This window comes from Pseudophryne corroboree, chromosome 7, assembly GCF_028390025.1.
Source record: "Pseudophryne corroboree isolate aPseCor3 chromosome 7, aPseCor3.hap2, whole genome shotgun sequence".
Classification (NCBI taxonomy): Eukaryota; Metazoa; Chordata; class Amphibia; order Anura; family Myobatrachidae; genus Pseudophryne; species Pseudophryne corroboree.
In genome coordinates this window covers 257,483,130-257,505,381 of record NC_086450.1, presented here as the reverse complement: position 1 = coordinate 257,505,381, position 22,252 = coordinate 257,483,130, and the positions used below count along the sequence as shown (strand labels likewise).

Below are 22,252 nucleotides of genomic sequence, written 5' to 3'. Positions count from 1 at the left end.
TTGGGTGATGGTTACTCATCCTATTAATAAAAGAGTTACTTTCGGTCGGTTTATTATAATTCTTTGTAGCAATGGTTTGTTCTTTCATATAAACAGTTAAATCTTAATAATTAATTTGCTTCTCACTGTTCGTGAATGTTAATGTACACCAAAATCATTCTTCTTCAGTTCATCCTGAAAATGCCTTAAAGACTCCCCTCCACCTCTCCACACACAAATCACGTCATCTATGTACCGGTGGTATTGTGCGAGAACCGCCCCCAGCTCGCCCCACACACACTGCTCCTCCCACATATTCATGAATATGTTCGCGAAGCTGGGGGCGAATCTCGTACCCATTGCGGTCCCTAGACGCTGTACATAGTGTGTGTCTTTAAAAAAAGAAATGATTATTTTTCAAAATAAAATTGATACTGTCTATTATGAAATCTTTTAGTTCTTCCTTCATATTTTCCTTTGATTAAGCGTTCCTTACTGCCTGCAGACCACGAGTGTGTTCTACTATTGAGTACAAAGATCCCACATCGGCAGTCACTAATATATCTCCTGGCTGCCATTGTACATTTTTCAATTTATTTATTATATCTGTGGTATCTTTTAAATAAGCTTTGCCTTTACAGGCCAAAGGCTGCAAATGAAAGTCTATCATTTGTGACAAGTTTGAAGTTACTGACTCCACACCTGCCACAATCGGACGTAATGGGGGATTAGTAATGTCCTTATGGACCTTTGGTAGACCATCGATCACTGGGAGTGCTGGATCCTCTATTTTAAGGAAATATCTCTCTTTTTCTGTAAGGACCCCAAATTGAAATATTTATCCACCAAAGCATACAGGTCATTTTTCACTCTCTCTATCGGATTCTTTTTAACCACCATATATGTTTTTTGATCAGAAAGCATTTCTTTCATTTTATTTTCATAAAATACTGTATCCATTACAACTACCCCGCCCCCCTTATCTGCGGGCTTGATAGTAATAAGTTCATTACTTTCTAGTTTTTTCAACGCTTCCTTTTCCTTCTTAGTCATATTATTCTTATTTTTGAACCCCCTCTTCCTCTTTTCTTTTTTCTATCACATAGACCCTCTATATCTTCCATGACCATTTTACCAAAGGTCTCTATTGCTGGTCCTCTACATTGTGTGGGATTAAAGGTGGATTTCTTTCTAAATTTGGTACCTGACTCTACCTCTTCAGGGCAGTCATTTCCCTCTTTATAAAAAAATACTTTTTCAATTAAAGCTTTCTCAAAAATGTTTGAGTATCCACAAACAGATCAAATTATTTTGCTGTACTGGTGGGAGCAAATTTCAACCCCTTTCTTAACACATCCTCCTCAACCTCAGTTAATGCATATGTACTCAGGTTGTAAACCTTGGTATCTTTCAAACACTCATTACTCCCATTAACTACTTTAGGCAGAGATTCCACAGTACTTTCTCTTTTCTTTTTATTTTCTTTATTTCTCTCTTTTCTATTTTCTTTTTTCTTTTTAGACCCCCCTCTTTTTCCCCGTTTCCTCTTAGGGATGTTCTCTATCTCCAACCCCTTCTCATTGTGGGCAGAAAACGGGAATTCTCTCGGGGATACCTGTTATCCCATTGTTCTACTGATTGGGGTTCATCTTCCTCCCTCCGATTCTCCCTTTCTTGTCTGTTCTCTTTAAAGGGTTCAAATCTATTTCTTATTGGGATGTTACATTTTGGGGTTCTTAATTCCCCTCTCTCTGCCAAAATCTACCAGGTCTCTCATAATCGGGTTTCGAATACCTATAGGGTTTTCTTTCATATCCCCATCTCTGATTCCTTTCTCTATTGGGGTACTCCCTCTGCTTTTTCATGTACATACTTTTTCTATCTTTCAGACTTCCTTTGTGCACTTCTACATTCCATTTATGGTTCCCTACTTCATCTTCTGAACCTCTATTCACACTTTTTTCATCAACAGGCTTTTCACTTCCATTTAAATAATAGGTACCATTTTAAAAGGTCATTCTTATCCCTAAAAAAATTATTTTGCTTTTTCTTCATCAAATCTGCTTCATTCTTTTTCAATTTATTAATTATACCACATTCCATCTCTTTAAAATCCTCTAAATCTCTAAAAGGATGTACCAAACTTCTTAAAATGTTTATCTCTTTTTCCACTTCCAACAAACATTCACGTCTCTCACTCGTGATAATGTTCATTAAAGCTAGGGAGCAAGAGTCCAAAATTTTAAACCATTCCTTTTTAAAACTCTCCGAACCATTATCAAAGCTGAAGTGAAGACAGGAGTCTTCATGCCGTAAGGACCATGGGGAATAGATTGGCTCTGCAGGAGACTGGGCACTCCAAAGAAAGATTTAGTACTACTGGTGTGCACTGGCTCCTCCCTCTATGACCCTCCTCCAGACCTCAGTTAGAATCTGTGCCCGGCCAGAGCTGGGTGCTTTTAGTGGGCTCTCCTGAGCTTGCTAAGAAGAAAGTATTTTAGTTTAGGTTTTTTATTTTCAGAGAGCTTCTGCTGGCAACAGACTCTCTGCTACGTGGGACTGAGGGGAGAGAAGCAAACCTACTAACTGCGGCTAGGTTGCGCTTCTTAGGCTACTGGACACCATTAGCTCCAGAGGGATCGAACACAGTACCTAACCTTGATCGTCCGTGCCGGAGCCGCGCCGGCATCCCCCTCGCAGAGCCAGAAGTACAGAAGCCGGCAGAAGCTAAGAAGACATTGAAATCGGTGGCAGAAGACTCCTGTCTTCACTTCAGGTAGCGCACAGCACTGCAGCTGTGCGCCATTGCTCCCACAGCACACCCGCACACTCCAGTCACTGTAGGGTGCAGGGCGCAAGGGGGGGGCGCCCTGGGCAGCAATTAGTATACCTTTGGCAAAATAACACACATATACAGCCAAGCACTGTATATGTGTACGAGCCCCCGCCATTTTTTACACACAGAAGCGGGACAGAAGCCCGCTGCTGAGGGGGCGGGGCCTTCTTCCTCAGCACTCACCAGCGCCATTTTCTCTCCACAGCTCCAAGACTTTCCCCCATGCCGGTTTTTCAAATCGACCTTGCCAGCTTCTCTTCCAGAAAGAGAAGCGGTAACAGCTGCAATCCAAAAATATGTCAGGATCAGGTCATAGTCCTGGTACCTTTGTTTCAACAGGGGGAGGGGTTTTATTCAATCCTTTTTGTAGTTCCGAAGCCGGACGGCTCGGTCAGACCGATCCTAAACCTAAAGAATCTGAATCTCTACTTGAAATGATTCAAGTTCAATATGGAATCGCTGAGGGCAGTGATTTCCAGTCTGGAGGAGGGGGACTACATGGTGTCTGTAGACGTAAAGGATGCTTACCTGCATGTTCCCATTTATCCTTCTCACCAGGCTTATCTGAGATTTGTGGTTCAGGATTGCCATTACCAATTCCAGACGTTACCTTTCAGTGTCTCCACGGCGCCAAGGGTTTTTCACCAAGGTGATGGCGGAGATGATGGTCCTCCTGTGTCAAGAAGGAGTCAATATAATTCCTTATCTAGACGATCTTCTGATAAAGGCGAGATCCAGGGAGCGGTTGGTACAAAACATTGCGCTCTCCCTGTCCATACTCCAACAACACGGTTGGATCATACATTTTCGAGATGATTCTGGACAGGGAAGTTCAGGAAAAGGCTCTGGCAATCCAGAAATGGTAAAACTAGTCTTGAAACCATCAAGAGTGTCAATCCATCAGTGCAAATATGGTGGCTGCCTACGAGGCCGTACAGTTTGGCAGGTTTCATGCCAGGGTATTCCAGTTGGACCTGTTGAAAGAGTGGATCCCACCTGCATATGCACCGGAAGATAATCCTGTAGTTGAAAGCCAGGATTTCACTCCTGCAGTGGCTCCACAGCTCGCACCTACTTGAGGCACACAGGTTCGGGATTCAGGACTGGGTCCTGGTAACCACGGATACAAGGGGAGCTGTCACTCAAGTTGGAAAGCTTCCAAGAAAAATGCTAAAGTCAGGAAGCCTGCTTTCACATGAACATGCTGGAATTGAGAGCCATTTACAACGGCCTTCAGCATGCGGTACATCATCTTCAAGATCACCCCATGCAGATCCAGTTGGACAATGTAACAGCGAGGCGGAACGAAAAGCAGAGCAGAAATGGCAGAGGTGACGAAGATCCTCCTCTGCGCAGAAAAACATGTAAGGGCTCTGTCTGCAATTTTCATTCCGGGAGTGGACAACTGGGAAGCAGACTACCTCAGCAGACACAATCTCCATCCGGGAGAGAGGGACCTCCACCAAGAAGTCTTCGCAGAGGTGACAAGTCTTTGGGGAGTACCTCAAGTAGACATGATGACTTCTCGTCTCAACGAGAAGCTTCAGAAATATTGTTCCAGACCCTCAGGCAATAGCAGTAGATGCTCTGGTGACCCAGTGGCTACTCCGGTCTCTGTATGTATTCCTTCCACTTCCACTGATCCCAAAAGTTCTCAGAATCATTAGAAGAACAAGGGTTCGGCCAATTTTCATTGCCCCAGACTGGCCGAGGAGAGTTTGGTGCCCAGATCTTCAGGAGTTGCTCATTAAAAGATCCTTGGCCTCTTCCTCTTTGCGAGGACCTACTACGGTAGGTGCCATGCGTGTACCTAGACTTACCGCAGCTATGTTTGACGGCATAACTGTTGAGCGCCGGATCCTAGCCCGAAAGGGTATTCCCCACACTTATTCAGGTTAGGAAAGGAGTAACGTCTAAACATTACCACCATTTTGGAGAAAATATGTGTCTTAGTGTGAATCCAAGAAAGTTTCAACGGAAGAGTTTCAGTTAAGGCGTTTTCTCCATTTCCTACAGGCTGGAGGGAATGCAGACTGAAGTTGCACTCCATTAAGGTCCAGATTTCAGCATTGGCAATTTTTTTTTTTTTTTTTTTTTGAAACTATTAGCTTCCCTTCCGGAAGTCCAACCTTCCTTTGTGCCTGTAGTGGCACCATGGGATCGTAATGTGGTGTTGCAGTTCCTTCAATCACGTGGGTTTGAACTTTTAAGAAGGTGAAGTTGCTTTTTTCACTTGCAAAGTGGCCATCCTGTTGGCCTTGACATCTGCAAGGCGGGTGTCTGAGTTAGTGGCCTTGTCTCAAAAGAGCCCTTATTTGATCTTCCATGAAGATAGAACTGAAATGAGGACACGTCAGCGTTTTCTACCGAAGGTGGTTTCCTCTTTCTACAGGAACCAACCTATTGTGGCGCCTGTGGCTACTGACACCTTCGCTGAGTCAAAGTCTCTGGATGAGGTTGAAGCTTTGATTATGTCGCCTGAACGACTCAGATTAAGAAAACAGTGGCTCTGTTTGTCCTGTATGCTCCCAATAAGGTTGGGTGTCCTGCTTCCAAGCAGACTATTGCACGCTGGATCTGTGGTGAGATATTCAGCATGCTCATTTCACGGCTGGATTGCAGTTACCGAAATCGGTGAAGGCACGTTCTACTAGAGAGGTGGGCTCGTCCTGGGCGGCTGCCCGGGGGATCTCGGCATTACAACTTTGCCGAGCAGATGTTTGGTCGGGTTCAATCACCTTTGCAAAGTTTTGCAAGTTTGATATCCTGGCCGATGAGGACCTCATATTTGGTCAATCGGTGCTGCAGAGTCATCCGCACTCTCCCGCCCGTTCTAGAACTTTGGTATAACCCCATGGTTCTTGAAGTGACCCCAGCATCCTCTAGGACGTATGAGAAAAGTAGGATTTTAATACCTACCGGTAAATCCTTTTCTCTTAGTCCGTAGAGGATGCTGGGCGCCCGTCCCAGTGCGTACTGTATCTGCAGTTATTGGTTGTGGTTGCACACAGGTTGTGTTACGGTTTTTGTCAGCATATTGCTGCAAATTTCTTTATGCCATTGGCTTGTGTTCTGTGGAATGCCACGTTCTGCGGCATGGTTGCGGTGTGAGCTGGTAAGATGCTCACCGTGGTTTAACAATAAATCTTTTCCTCGAAATGATCGTCTCCCTGGGCACAGTTCCTTAAACTGGAGTCTGGAGGAGGGGCATAGAGGGAGGAGCCAGGTCACACCCTTTGAAACTCTTAAAGTGCCCATGTCTCCTGCGGATCCTGTCTATACCCCGTGGTTCTTGAGTATTCCATGGTTGCGCCTATGAACGTGGACGTCCCCACCACAGGTACCCGGACAAGCCAGCAGGAGTATGCAGCGTCGCATGGGAGGTGATGGAGCTGCAGCGCTGAAGTCACCCTGACTCACTGCGCAGCTACCTCATGAAGAAAAAAAAATAGGATTTTAATTACCTACAGGTAAATCCTTTTCTCATAGTCCATAAAGGATGCTGGGGTCCACATTAGTACCATGGGGTATAGACGGGTCCCTTGGGAGCCACTGGCACTTTAAGAGTTAAATATTGTAATAGTGTTGGCTGGCTCCTCCCTCTATGCCCCTTCTACCAGACTCAGTCTAGAAAATGTGCCCGAGGAGACGGACATACTTCGAGAGAAGGAAATAAACAGATAGTAGTGAGATTCACACCAGCTCACACATAACAGAAAACCAAGCTAACCAGCTTGAAACAATTCAGCAAGGCTGAACCATAGTACTTAACCAAAAAGCAATGCAGTACTTGAATAAGGAAAAAAGGCAGTAATGAACTAAGTAACAACTGTGGGAAAACGAAGCGCTGGACGGGCGCCCAGCATCCTCTACGGACTAAGAGAAAAGGATTTACCGGTAAGTATTAGAATCCTTTTTTTTTTTTACTTAGACAATATGTGTGATGCATACGCAGAAATCTAGCACCATAGATAGTTATGGTTGACCCAGGGCTACTCAGAATAATTAAAATACAGTCGCATCAGGCTCCGTGTTTTAAGTCACAGCTATCGTCCGAGACATGCCCCGAAAAGCGGCCATGACGTGCCTGCATTTTCTCAAACACTTCCCACAAACTACTTGTTACCTCCCTCTAATGGTCAATTCCTGGCAGTTGCTATGTGATCGCACTTTGCTTGGCTTGCGATCATATTGCAAACGCATTTTGTCCTACGCCTTTGTCTATGCAGCTTATGCGCAGTCGGCCTATTTGAGCTTTTGCTAAATTGCAGCTGAAGCTGAATAAGGCCCCATAGTATGTTCCCTTGCTTCATGAATACATCCATGGCGTGGTTGTGGTGAAGTCATCATTCATGGCATGGTTGTGTAAAATTATATAGGCTCTACATGATATGTATTTGCTATTTTGTATGTTTCGATTTCTTTCATTTTATTTATAATATTGGCGTATTTCTTGTGCACAGCTGGATATTGTACAGCAGGAGTTTGTCAATCAGTTTGGGCTGCAGTATATGGATTTGGTGAAGGCTGCATTCAGTAGCACTGGGTTCTGGTTAGCCACCGTGGAAGAGTTACAAGGAAAGAAAAAGGACACTGTTGAAGTACTGATGAAACTTTGGGAGTTCAGTGAAGAGCTGCAAAGGTACCTATCTATAAGCTAAATTTGTAGGTATTAATACTTCAGTCTTTGCAACACGTGATTGATTTACTAAATGGTATATTTGGTTTAACTATGAAAACATGTTTGTAACATTGTTACGTTTAATTTCTAAATCATTTTCCAATAATGGGGGGAGTTACTGAATAGTCAGAAATTGTAAGCTGTATAGACCATGTATGCGCTCAGTGAAAATAAAGTCCATATAAAATCTTCTGTCACCAGTGATTTTCTATTCCAACTTGATATTCTCCAATGTTCTAGATAAAAAAAAATAATACAAAGCAGTATGGAGTAATATGTTTATTTATTTTTCTGCAAGCCACACAGAGCAAAATATATTTCTCTTACATCCATAAGGGATATTGGGTGTCAGCGTCCGGAGTCTTACCGGTACGCTGGGGCCGCGGGGCTGGCTTCCGTGGCGTTGTGCGGGCAGCGGCGGAGGTGGGCTGCTGCGCCGGATCTGTGGGCAGCAGTAGCGGAGGTGAGGGGGTCCGCTCGTGGCGGCGGGACGCCGCTACAGCGGGTCGCTCTTGCTGAACCGTTGCTTGGAGACCAGGGGCAGTGAGCAATGTGGCTTTGCAAAAAGGTCTGCATTACTGGGCGCCGCCATGTTGGAGACCAAGTTTTAAGCATAGTTCCTGTTTCTTCCAGCCAATCCAGGGGAAGCTCTCCCTATAAAAGGGGGCTGGTTTAGGACAGGGATGCCAGTGCTTCAAGTTACAACCCTGTTGTAGGTGCTTTAGCCTGTGCTCCCAGGATTCCTGCTGTATCTTGGTTCCTCCTGATCCTGCTTGGTCGGTTCTCTGTTGCTGCTGCAGCCCTGCTGTTTCTTGCCTGCTACTGCCTGTGGAAGCGCTCCTGGAAAACCCGGTCCAGTAAGACTCTTTGGGCACAGTCGGCCCCGGGTCTTCTGCCTCGTCTTTCAAGCCACACTCCACAGATCTCCTTCACCAGCCACGCCTTTGTACTACTGACCACAGCCTGCAGATTATTATCTTCAAGCCTCGTTTTCCAAACCACAGTCCTTGTTTCCAGCCACGTTTTCAACTACCATCCACAGTTCATCATCTACAGTCTCGTCTTTCAAATCACAGTCCGCAGTTCTTTACCTCCAGCCAAGTCTTTAACCATTGTGCTTCAGCCTCAGTTCCCTGCCTCAGCTCTGTACATAATACTTTCCATTGACTCTCAAACCCCGCCTACGTTCTTCATTGCTCCGTGTCCCATGCGAAGGAACTATATCCAGCCCCCTCAGCTGGTTCATTCACAGCCTGCTACCTCCTCGGGCAAATCTCAGCTGCCGGATCCTCAAACCCTGCCAGACGTGACATTGGGGACTTAGTACGATAAGGTATAGATGGGGTCCAAAGGAGCACTTTAAATTTCTTCAACTGGGTGTGCTGGCTCCTCCCTTCTATGTCCCATCCTACAGCCAGTTTAGAAAATTGTGCCCTCAGGAGAGGATGCTTCAGAGGATTTGTTCTTCAGTTTATTTTAAACTTTGTTATTTTCGGTATGCTGTTTGGGCAACAGCATACCTGCACCGTGAGAGTTAGAATCTTTATTCTGGGAGTAGACAACTGGGAAACAGACTTCCTCAGCAGACACGATCTCCATACAGGGGAGCGGGGTCTCCATCCGGAGGTGTTCAGGGAGGTAACATATGTTTGGAGTGTACCTCAAATAGACATGATGGCCTCTCATCTCAACAAGAAGCTTCAGTGATTATTGTTCCAGGTCGATGGACCCGCAAGCCGCGGCGGTGGACGCCCTAGTGACTCCGTGAGTGTTCCAGTCGGGGCACGTGTTTCCTCCACTTTCACTCATTCCAAGAGTTCTAAAGCTCATAAGGAGAACAAGAGTTCAAGTGACCCTTATTGTTCCAGACTGGCCAAGAAGGACTTGGTACGCTGATCTTCTTGATCTACTGCCAGAAGATCCGAGGCCTCTTCCTCTTCGGGAGAACCTGCTGCAGCAGGGGCCGTTCTCCTGTCAAGACTTAATGCGGCTACGTTTGACGGCATGGAGGTTGAATGTCAGATATTAGCTCGGAAGGACATTCCGAACAAGGTTATTCCTACCCTGATACAGGCTAGGAAAGGAGTAACGTCTAAACATTATCATCGTATTTGGAAAAAAATATGTATCTTGGTGTGAGTCCAAGAAGTTTCCTACAGTGAAATTTCAACTGGAACGGTTTCTCCTCTAACTGCAAGCAGGTGTGGATATGGGCCTGAGGTTGGGTTCCGTGAAGGTCCAGATTTCGGCCTTATCCATTTTCTTCCAGAAACAATTGGCTCCGCTCCCTGAGGTTCAGAGTTTTTTTGAAGGGAGTTCTGCACATCCAACCTCCCTTTGTGCCTGCAATCTTAACATGGTGTTGCAGTTACTCCAATCGGATTGGTTTGAGCCTCTACAGAAGGTTGAGGTGAAGTTTCTCGTGTGGATGGCTGTCAATTTGTTGGCCTTAGCTTCTGCTAGACGGGTGTCTGAGTTGGGGGCTTTGTCCTGTGAAACTTGATCTTCCATAAAGATAGAGCAGAGCTCCTGACTCGTCAGCAGTTCCTTCCGAAGGCTATGTCTGCATTTCATATCAGCCAACCTATTGTGGTGCCAGTTGCTACTGACTCCTCAATTTCATCAAAGTCCTTGGATGTTGTGTGGTCTCTGAAAATCTATGTGAAGAGGACTGCTTGTCACAGAAAATCGGACTCTGTTTGTCCTGTATGATCCCAAGAAAATTGGGTGTCCTGCTTCTAAGCAGACGATCTCTCGCTGGATCAGATTCACTATCCAGCATGCGTATTCTACGTCAAGCTTGTCATGTCCTACGTCTGTTAAGGCCCACTCTACTCGTAAGGTGGGTTCTTCCTGGGCGGCTGCCCGGGGTGTCTAGGCTTTACAACTCTGCCGAGCGGCTACTTCGTCTGGGTCGAACACGTTTGCAAAGTTCTTCAAGTTCGATACTTTGGCTCTGAGGACCTTAAGTTTGGTCAATCAGTTCTGCAGCAACCTGCGCGCTCTCCCTCCCGTTCTGGGAGCTTTGGTACATCCTCATGGTACTAATGTTGACCCCAGCATCCTCTAGAACGTAAGCGAAAATAAGATTTTCTCTTACGTCCTAGAGGATGCTGGGGACTCCGTAAGGACCATGGGGTATAGACAGGCTCCACAGGAGACATAGGCACTATAAAGAACTTTAGAATGGGTGTGCACTGGCTCCTCCCTCTATGCCCCTCCTTTAGACCTCAGTTAGATCCTGTGCCCAGAGGAGATAGGGTGCAATACAGGGGAGCTCTCCTGAGTTTCTCTGAAAAAGAATTTTGTTAGGTTTTTTTATTTTCAGGGAGCATTGCTGTCAACAGGCTCCCTGCATCGTGGGACTGAGGAGAGAGAAGCAGACCTACTTAAGTGATAGGCTCTGCTTCTTAGGCTACTGGACACCATTAGCTCCAGAGGGAGTCGGAACGCGGGTCTCCCCCCGCCGTTAGTCCCAGAGCCCCGCCGCCGTCCTCCTCGCAGAGCCGGAAGATAGAATAGCAGATCTTCACTGAGGTAAGCGCGCAGCGGTAACGCTGCGCGCCATTGCTCCCACACACACTACACACGCTAGCTGGCACTGATGGGTGCAGGGCGCAGGGGGGGGAGGGGCGCCCTGGGCAGCAATAAAACCTCTGTATCAGGCATAGACACTGCGCAGGCAGTAATTATTTATATCCCCCGCCAATTCAAAATATTTTGAGCGGGACTGAAGCCCGCCGCCGGAGGGGGAGGAGCTTGGTCCCTCAGCACTAACCAGCGCCATATTCTCCACGGAGATCTGCAGAGTAGCTGGCTCGCCGGTCTCTCCCCTGCTGAACATGGTGACACAGGGCTGAAAAGAGGAGGAGGGGGGGGGGGGCACTTGTAAGGTGCAGTGAGTGTATTACACAGTAATCTAATATAAAAGCGCTGTTATCTGGGACATTATTTTCCAGTATCCGTTGGCACTGGGTGTTTGCTGGCATACTCTCTCTCTGTCTCTCCAAAGGGCATTATTGGGGAACTGTCTCCTTATAACTATATCCCTGTGTGTGTGGGGGTGTCGATACGAGTGTGTCGGCATGTCTGATGCGGAAGGCTCAGCTAAGGAGGAAGTGGAGCAGATGATTGTGGTGTTGCCGTCGGCAACGCCGATACATGATTGGATGGACATGTGGAATGTTTTAAATGCAAATGTGACCTTATTACATAAGAGATTGGACAAAGCAGAGTCCAGGGAAAAAACAGGGAGTCAATCCACGGCTTCGGCTGGGTCACCGGGCCCTTCTGGGTCTCAAAAATGTCCCCTATCCCAGATAGCAGACACTGATACCGACACAGACTCTGACTCCAGTGTCGACTACGATGAAGAGAGGTTGCACCCGAGGGTAGCAAAAAGTATTCATTATATGATTATTGCAATAAAAGAGGTTTTGCATATCACAGATGACCCCTCGGTCCCTTACACGAGGGTGCACAGGTATAAGGAAAAACCTGCGGTAACCTTTCCCCCATCCCATGAACTTAATGAGTTATTTGAAAAGGCTTGGGAAACTCCTGATAAAAAACTGCAGATTCCCAAGAGGATTCTTATGGCATAACCTTTCCCTGCATGGGGCAGGGTACGTTGGGAATCCTCACCCAGGGTAGACAATGCTTTAACACGCCTGTCCAAGAAAGTGGCGCTACCGTCTCCAGACACGGCATCCCTCAAAGATCCTGCTGATTGCAGGCAGGAGACTACTTTAAAGTCTATTTATGCGCATACATGTGCTTTGCTCAGACCGGCAATAGCATCGGCATGGGTGTGTAGTGCAGTTGCAGCTTGGACAGATACCTTGTCAGCTGACCTTGATACCCTAGATACCATTTTATTAACCTTAGGCCACATTAAAGACGCAGTCTTATATATGACGGATGCTCAAAGAGACGTTGGGCTGCTAGGGTCGAGAGCCAACGCCATGGCGGTTTCTGCTAGGCGCGCCCTGTGGACTCGCTAATGGACGGGTGATGCTGACTCAAAGAAACATGGAGGTTTTGCCATACAAAGGTGAAGTTTTATTTGGGGAAGGTCTCGCGGACCTGGTTGCCGCAGCTACCGCGGGTAAATCTACCTTTTTGCCTTTTGTTCCCCCACAGCAAAATAAAACTCCACAGTATCAGATGCAGTCCTTTCGGTTGCGAAAGTCTAGAAGAGGTCGGGGCTCATCTTTCCTCGCCAGTGGTAAGGGTAGAGGGAAAAGAATGCATGCTACGGCTAGTTCCCAGGAGCAGATGTCCTCCTCGGCTTCTACTAAATCCACCGCATGACGCTGGGGCTCCACTGAGGGAGTCCGCACCGGTGGGGGCACGTCTTTGACTCTTCAGCCAGGTCTGGGTTCTGTCAGACGTGTTCCTTGGGCAATGGATATTGTATCCCAAGGCTACAAACTGGAATTCTAATAGAGGTGCCCCTTCGCCGATTTTTCAAGTCGGCCTTGCCAGCTTCTCCCCCAGAGAGGGAAGTAGTGTTCGCTGCATTTCAAAAGCTGTATCAACAGCAAGTGATTGTCAAGGTTCCCCTAGTCCAAAAGGGGAAAGGGTACTGTTCAACACTGTTCGTGGTCCCGAAGCCGGATGGTTCCGTCAGACCCATTTTAAATCTAAAATCCCTAAACCTGTACTTGTTAAAGTTCAAATTCAAGATGGAATCGCTCCGGGCTGTGATCTCCAGTCTGGAAGGGGGGGATTTTATGGTGTCACTCGACATAAAGGATGCATACCTTCATGTCCCCATATATCCTCCTCATCAGTCGTACCTCAGATTCGCTGTACAGGACTGTCATTACCAGTTTCAGACGTTGCCGTTTGGGCTTTCCACGGCCCCGAGGCTTTTCACCAAGGTGATGGCGGAGATGATGGTGCACCTGCGCAGGCAGGTAGTCACAATTATCCCATACTTGGACGATCTCCTGATAAAAGCAAGATCGAGAGATCAATTGCAGAAAAGCGTGTCGCTCTCCCTGAGAGTGCTACAACAACACGGTTGGATTCTCAATCTGCCAAAGTCACATCTGATTCCAACGACTCTACTATCATTCCTAGGCATGATTCTGGACACGGAACAGAAGAGGGTTTTTTTCCAGAAGAGGGTTTTTCTCCCGATGGAAAAAGCCCAGGACCTCCAGAACATGGTCAGAGACTTGCTAAAACCAAAAAGAGTGTCTGTTCATCAATGCACTCGAGTTCTGGGGAAAATGGTGGCAGCCTACGAGGCCATCCCCTTCGGCAGGTTTCATGCAAAGACGTTTCAGTGGGACCTCCTGGACAAGTGGTCCAGGTATCATCTACTAATACATCAGAAGATAAGCCTGTCCCCCCAGGCCAGGGTGTCTCTCCTGTGGTGGCTGCAAAGTGCTCACCTTCTAGAGGGTCGCAAGTTCGGCATTCTGGACTGGGTTCTGGTGACCACGGATGCGAGCCTCCGAGGATGGGGAGCAGTCACACAAGGAAGACATTTTCAGGGGCTATGGTCAAGCCAGAAGGCTTGTCTACACATCAACGTACTGGAATTGAGGGCCGCATACAACGGCCTACGACAAGCGGAGGATCTTCTTCGCGACCTACCGGTTCTAATTCAATCAGACAACGTCACAGCCTTGGCTCATGTAAACCACCAAGGCGGGACAAGGAGCAGAGTGGCAATGGCGGAAGCCAGCAGGATTCTTCGCTGGGCGGAAAATCACGTAAGCGCTCTGTCAGCGGTCTTCATTTCGGGAGTGGACAACTGAGAGGCAGACTTCCTCAGCAGACACGATCTCCATCCAGGAGGGCTTCATCAAGAAGTTTTTACAGAGATAACAAGTCTTTGGGGAATTCCTCACATAGACATGATGGCGTCACGCCTCAACAAGAAGCTTCGGAGGTATTGTGCCAGGTCAAGGGACCCTCAGGCAGTAGCGGTGGACGCCTTGGTGACACCTTTGGGTGTTTGTCAGTCTATGTGTTCCCCCCTCTTCCTCTCATCTCAAAAATATTGATAATCATAAGACAAAAAAGGGGTGAAAACAATACTCATTGTTCCAGATTGGCCTCGAAGGGCCTGGTATTCAGATCTTCAGGAGATGCTCACAGAAGATCCATGGCCTCTTCCTCTCAGGGAGGACCTGTTACAACAGGGGCCCTGCGTGTTCCAAGACTTACCGCGGTTACGTTTGATGGCATGGCGTTTGAACGCCAAATCCTAGCTGGGAAAGGTATTCCGGAGGAAGTCATCCCTACTCTGATAAAGGCTAGGAAGGAGATGACGGAAAAACATTATCACCGTATCTGGGGAAAGTATGTTTCTTTGGTGTGAAGCCAAGAATGCTCCTACGGAAGATTTCCATCTGGGCCGTTTTCTCCACTTTCTACAGACAGGAGTGGATATAGGCCTAAAATTAGGCTCCATTAAGGTACAGATTTCGGCCCTATCTATTTTCTTTCAGAAGGATTTGGCTTCTCTCCCAGAAGTCCAGACTTTTGTAAAGGTAGTACTGCACATCTAGCCTCCTTTTGTGCCCTCAGTGGCACCTTGGGACCTTTAATGTGGTGTTACGGTTCCTGAAGTCTCACTGGTTTGAACCTCTTCAAACGGTTGAATTTAAATTTCTCACTTAGAAGGGGGTCATGTTGTTGGCCTTGGCATCTGCAAGGCGGGTGTCCGAATTGGCGGCCTTGTCTCACAAGAGCCCCTGTTTGACCTTCCATGTGGATAGAGCAGAGTTGAGGACTCATCCTCAATTTTTGCCTAAGGTGGTTTCTTCATTTCATATGAACCAACCTATTGTGGTGCCTGTGGCTACGAGTGACTTGGAGGATTCCAAGTCCTTGCATGTAGTCAGGGCCTTAAAAATCTACGTAGCCAGGACGGCTCGGGTTAGGAAAACAGAAGCACTGTTTGTCCTGTATACAGCCAACAAAGTTGGCGCTCCTGCTTCGAAGCAGGCTATTGCTCGCTGTATCTGTAACACGATTCAGCAGGCTCATTCTGCTGCAGGATTGCTGTTAACAAATTCGGTAAAGGCCCATTCCACTAGGAAGGTGGCCTCTTCTTGGGCTGCTGCCCAAGGCGCCTTGGCTTTACAGCTTTGCCAAGCAGCTACCTGGTCAGGTCCAAACACTTTTGCAAAGTTCTATAAGTTTGATACCCTGGCTGATGAGGACCTTGTGTTTGTCAGTCGGTGCTGCAGAGTCGTCCGCACTCTCCCGCCTGGTCTGGAGCTTTGGTATAAACCCTATGGTCCTTACGGAGTCCCCAGCATCCTCTAGGATGTAAGAGAAAATAAGATTTTAAACCTACCGGTAAATCTTTTTCTCCTAGTCCGTAGAGGATGCTGGGCGCCCGTCCCAGTGCGGACAAAATCTGCAAGGCTTGTGTATAGTTGCTTACATAAGGGTTATGTTACAGTTGAGATCAGTCTTTAGCTGATACTGTTTTGTGTTCATACTGTTAACTGGTTGCGTATATTCCAGTTTATACGGTGTGGGCTGGTGTGAATCTTGCCCTTAGATTAACAAAATCCTTTCCTCGTAATGTCCATCTACTCTGGGAACAGTTTTTCTAACTGAGGTCTGGAGGAGGGGCATTGAGGGAGGAGCCAGTGCACACCCATTCTAAAGTTCTTTATAGAGCCTAAGAAGCAGAGCCTATCACTTAAGTAGGTCTGCTTCTCTCTCCTCAGTCCCACGATGCAGGGAGCCTGTTGCCAGCAGTGCTCCCTGAAAATAAAAAAAAAAACTAACAAAATTATTTTTCAAAGAAACTCAGGAGAGCTCCCCTGTATTGCACCCTATCTCCTCTGGGCACAGGATCTAACTGAGGTCTAAAGGAGGGGCATAGAGGGAGGAGCCAGTGCACACCCATTCTAAAGTTCTTTATAGTGCCCAGGTCTCCTGCGGAGCCCGTCTATACCCCATGGTCCTTACGGAGTCCCCAGCATCCTCTACGGACTAGGAGAAAACGATATACTGGTAGGTTTCAAATCTTATTTTAATTACTGGTAAATCCTTTTCTCGTAGTCCGCAGAGGATGCTGGGCGCCCGCCCAGCGCTTCGTTTTTCTGCAGTGGTTTTCTGGTTCAGTACAACTTTTGTTTTTAGTTAAGTACAGCATTGTTACTTGGTAAGTATGTTTCAGTGGTTGCTGAGTTTCAAGCTAGTTAGCTTGGTTTGCCTTGTATGTGTGAGCTGGTATGAATCTCGCCACTATCTGTGTATAATCCTTCTCTCGAAGATGTCCGTCTCCTCGGGCACAGTTTCTAGACTGAGTCTGGTAGGATAGACATAGAGGGAGGAGCCAGCCCACACTCTCAAACTCTTAAAGTGCCAATGGCTCCTGGTGGACCCATCTATACCCCATGTTACTAATGTGGACCCCAGCATCCTCTGCGGACTACGAGAAAAGGATTTACCAGTAAGTAATTAAAATCCTTTCTCTAACGTCCTAGTGGATGTTGGGGACTCCGTAAGGACCATGGGGGATAGACGGGCTCCGCAGGAGACTTGGGCACTCTAAAGAAAGATTTAGTACTACCTGGTGTGCACCTCCCTCTATGCCCCTCCTCCAGACCTCAGTTAAAATCTGTGCTCGGCCAGAGCTGGGTGCTTTTAGTGAGCTCTCCTGAGCTTGCTAATAAGAAAGTATTTTAGTTAGGTTTTTTTATTTTCAGAGAGCTTCTGCTGGCAACTGACTCTCTGCTACGTGGGACTGAGGGGAGAGAAGCAAACCTACTAACTGCGGCTAGGTTGCGCTTCTTAGGCTACTGGACACCATTAGCTCCAGAGGGATCGAACACAGGACCTGACCTTGTCGTCCGTTCCCGGAGCCGCGCCGCCGTCCTCCTCGCAGAGCCAGAAGCCGGCGGGTTGAAGCAAGAAGACGTCAAAATCGGCGTCAGAAGACTCCTGTCTTCATACGAGGTAGCGCACAGCACTGCAGCTGTGCGCCACTGCGCCCACACACTCCAGTCACGTAGGGTGCAGGGGGGGGGCCTGGGCAGCAATTAAGTACCTCATGGCAAAAGCAGCATATATACAGTTGGACACTGTTATATGCATGAGCCCCCGCCATTATTTTTCCACAAAATCGCGGGACAGAAGCCCGCCACTGAGGGGGCGGGGCCTTCTTCCTCAGCACGCACCAGCGCCATTTTCTCTCCACAACTCCGCTGAGAGGAAGCTCCCCAGGCTCTCCCCTGCAGATTCACGGTAGAAAGAGGGTAAAAAAGAGAGGGGGGGGGGGGGGGGGGGGGCACATAAGTTTAGGCGCATTAATCATATATACAGCAGCTACTGGCTAAACACTAAGTTACTGTGTGATTCCTGGGTTATATAGCGCTGGGGGGGTGTGCTGGCATACTCTGTCTCTCAAAAATGCCTTGTGGGGGTCCTGTCCTCATTTAGAGCTTCCCCTGTGTGTGTGGTGTGTCGGTACGCGTGTGTCGCCATGTTTGACGAAGAGGGCTATGTGGAGGCAGAGCAAGTGCAGATGAATGACGTGTCGCCACCGACGGTGCCGACACCTGATTGGATGGATATGTGGGAGGTGTTAAATGATAATGTAAACTCCTTACATAAAAGGTTTGATAAAGCTGATACCTTGGGGCAGTCAGGGTCTCAACTAATGCCTGATCCTACAGCGCAGAGACCCTCAGGGTCTCAAAAGCACCCACTATCCAAAATGGTTGACACAGATATCGACACAGATTCTGACTCCAGTGTCGATGACGATGATGCAAAATTGCAACCTAAAATGACTAAAGCCATCCGCTACATGATTATAGCAATGAAGGATGTTTTGCACATTTCAGAGGTAGACCCTGTCCCTGACAAGAGGGTTTATATGTATGGGGAGAAAAACCAAGAGGTGACTTTTCCCCCTTCACATGAGTTGAATGAATTATGTGAAAGAGCGTGGGATTCCCCCGATAAGAAAGTACTGTTTTTCAAAAGGTTACTTATGGCGTACCCCTTCCCGCCAACGGACAGGATGCGCTGGGAATCTCCCCCCCCCCCCCCCCCCCCTAGGGTAGATAAAGCTCTCACATGCTTATCTAAGAAGGTGGCCCTGCCGTCACAGGATACGGCCGCCCTAAAGGATCCTGCAGATGGGAAGCAGGAAAGTATCCTGAAATCTGTTTATACACATTCCGGTACTCTACGGAGGCCGGCAATTGCGTTGGCTTGGATGTGTAGTGCTGTAGCAGCGTGGACAGATAATCTGTCTGAGGAAATGGATACGTTAGACAGGGATACCATTATGCTGACCCTGGGGCATATAAAAGACACTGTCCTATATATGAGGGATGCCCAGAGGGACATTTGCCTACTGGGCTCTAGAATTAATGCAATGTCAATTTTTGCCAGGAGGGTCCTGTGGACTCGGCAGTGGACAGGTGATGCCGACTCCAAGAAACACATGGAGGTGTTACCTTACAAGGGTGAGGAATTGTTTGGAGGCGGTTTCTCGGACCTGGTTTTCACAGCTACTGCTGGGAAGTCAAACTTTTTGCCATATATTCCCTCACAACCTAAGAAAGCACCGCATAACCAAATGCAGTCCTTTCGCTCACAAAAGAAGCAAGAAGGTCAGAGGTGCGTCCTTTCTTGCCAGAGGCAGCGGTAGAGGAAAAAGCTGCACCTTACAGCTAGTTTCCAGGAACAGAAGTCCTCCCCTGCTTCCACTAAATCCACCGCATGACGCTGGTGCTCCACGGGTGGAGCCAGGAGCGGTGGGGGCGCGTCTCCGACATTTCAGCCACCAGTGGGTTCGCTCAGAGGTGGATCCCTAGGCTATACAGATTGTGTCTCAGGGATACAAGCTGGAATTCGAAGTGATGCCCCCTCACCGTTACCTCAAATCGGCCCTGCCAGCTTCCCCCATAGAAAGGGAAGTAGTGTTAGCGGCAATTCACAAACTATTTCTCCAGCAGGCGGTGGTAAAGGTTCCCCTTCAACAGGGAAAGGGATACTATTCCACAATGTTTGTGGTACCGAAACCGGATGGTTCGGTCAGACCCATATTGAATTTAAAGTCCCTGAACATTTATCTGAAAAGATTCAAGTTCAAAATGGAATCGCTCAGATTGGTCATTGCAAGCCTGGAAGAGGGGGATTTTATGGTGTCTCTGGACATCAAGGATGCTTACTTGCATGTCCCCATTTATCCACCTCATCAGGAGTACCTCATATTTGTGGTACAGGACTGTCATTACCAATTCCAGACGTTGCCGTTTGGGCTCTCCACGGCACCGAGAATATTTACCTAGGTAATGGTGGAAATGATGGTGCTCCTTCGGAAGCAAGGAGTCACAATTATCCCATACTTGGACGATCTCCTCATAAAGACGAGGTCCAGAGAGCAGTTGCAGATCAGCGTAGCACACTCTCAGGAAGTGTTGCAGCAGCATGGCTGGATTCTGAATAGCCCAAAATCGCAGCTGATTCCTACGACGCGTCTGCCCTTTCTGGGCATGATTCTGGACACAGACCAGAAGAAGGTGTTTATCCCGGCGGAGAAGGCTCAAGAGCTAGTGACTCTAGTCAGAGACCTCTTAAAACTGAAACAGGTGTCGGTCCATCACTGCACGCGAGTCGTGGGAAAGATGGTGGCATCGTACGAAGCCATTCCCTTCGGCAGGTTCCATGCTAGGACCTTTCAATGGGATCTGTTGGACAAGTGGTCCGGATCACATCTACAGATGCATCGGCTGATAACCCTGTCCCCCAGGGTCAGGGTGTCTCTTCTGTGGTGGCTGCAGAGTGCTCACCTTCTCGAGGGCCGCAGGTTCGGCATACAGGACTGGGTCCTGGTGACCACGGATGCGAGCCTCCGAGGTTGGGGGGCAGTCACTCAGGGAAGAAACTTCCAAGGGTTGTGGTCAAGTCAGGAGGCTTGTCTGCACATAAATATCCTGGAACTAAGGGCCATATACAACGCCCTGAGTCAAGCGGAGCCCCTGCTTCACAACCAACCGGTGCTGATTCAGTCAGACAACATCACCGCAGTGGCTCATGTAAACCGCCAGGGCGGCACAAGAAGCAGAGTCGCGATGGCGGAAGCCACCAGGATTCTTCGGTGGGCGGAGAATCACGTGCAAGCACTGTCAGCAGTGTTCATTCCGGGAGTGGACAACTGGGAAGCAGACTTCCTCAGCAGACACGACCTCCACCCGGGAGAGTGGGGACTTCATCACGAAGTCTTCGCTCAGATTACATATCGATGGGAACTGCCACAGGTAGACATGATGGCGTCCCGTCTCAACAAAAAACTACAATGGTATTGCGCCAGGTCAAGAGACCCTCAGGCGATAGCTGTGGACGCACTGGTAACACCGTGGGTTTTCCAGTCGGTCTATGTGTTTCCTTCTCTTCCTTTCATACCCAAGGTACTGAGAATCGTAAGACGAAGAGGAGTGAGAACAATACTAATTGTTCCAGATTGGCCAAGAAGGACTTGGTACCCGGAACTGCAAGAAATGCTCACAGAGGACCCGTGGCCTCTATCTCTCAGACAGGACCTGTTGCAACAGGGACCCTGTCTGTTCCAAGACTTACCGCGGCTGCGTTTGACGGCATGGCGGTTGAACGCAGGATCCTAGCGGAAAAAAGCATTCCGGAGGAAGTTATTCGTACGCTGATAAGAGCTAGGAAGGACGTGACAGCAAAGCATTATCACCGTATATGGCGAAAATATGTTGCTTGGTGTGAGGCCAGGAAGGCCCCTACAGAGGAATTCCAGCTGGGCCGGTTCCTGCACTTCCTACAGTCGGGAGTGACTATGGGCCTAAAATTAGGGTCCATAAAGGTCCAGATTTTGGCCCTATCCATTTTCTTTCAAAAAGAACTGGCTTCACTGCCTGAGGTTCAGATGTTTGTTAAGGGAGTGCTGCATATGCAGCCCCCTTTTGTGCCACCAGTGGCACCTTGGGATCTTAACGTGGTGTTGAGTTTCCTGAAATCTCACTGGTTTGAGCCACTTAAGACCGTGGAGCTAAAGTATCTCACGTGGAAAGTGGTCATGCTATTGGCCTTAGCTTCGGCTAGGCGTGTGTCAGAATTGGCAGCTTTGTCATGTAAAAGCCCCTATCTGGTTTTCCATATGGACAGGGCAGAATTGCGGACTCGGCCGCAATTTCTGCCGAAGGTGGTGTCCTCTTTTCATTTGAACCAACCCATTGTGGTGCCTGCGGCTACTCGTGACTTGGAGGACTCCAAATTGCTTGATGTAGTCAGGGCTTTGAAGATCTATGTAGCCAGGACGGCGGGAGTCAGGAAGACTGACTCGCTGTTTATCCTGTATGCATCCAACAAGTTGGGTGCTCCTGCTTCAAAGCAGACCATTGCTCGCTGGATCTGTAGCACGATTCAGCAGGCTCATTCTGCGGCGGGATTGCCGCATCCAAAATCTGTAAAAGCCCATTCCACAAGGAAGGTGGGCTCTTCTTGGGCGGCTACTCGAGGGGTCTCGACATTACAGCTTTGCCGAGCGGCTACTTGGTCGGGTTCAAACACATTTGCAAAATTCTACAAGTTTGATACCTTGGCTGAGGAGGATCTTGTATTTTCCCATTCGGTGCTGCAGAGTCATCCGCACTCTCCCGCCCGTTTGGGAGCTTTGGTATAATCCCCATGGTCCTTACGGAGTCCCCAGCATCCACTAGGACGTTAGGGAAAATAAGATTTTACTCACCGGTAAATCTATTTCTCGTAGTCCGTAGTGGATGCTGGGCGCC

General features: G+C 48.0%; 1 protein-coding gene across 4 annotated transcripts in view; it reads left to right on the top strand.

Moving 5' to 3' along the window:
* WDR75 (WD repeat domain 75) overlaps positions 1 to 22,252 on the top strand; it is a 1,043,598-nt gene that overhangs the window by 598,740 nt on the left and 422,606 nt on the right. For all 4 annotated transcript variants that reach the window (XM_063934110.1, XM_063934109.1, XM_063934108.1 and 1 more), the window contains one exon: positions 7,279 to 7,457. In XM_063934110.1, coding sequence (XP_063790180.1) covers positions 7,279 to 7,457 — 179 coding nt within the window. The remainder of the gene's footprint in view (positions 1 to 7,278; positions 7,458 to 22,252) is intronic.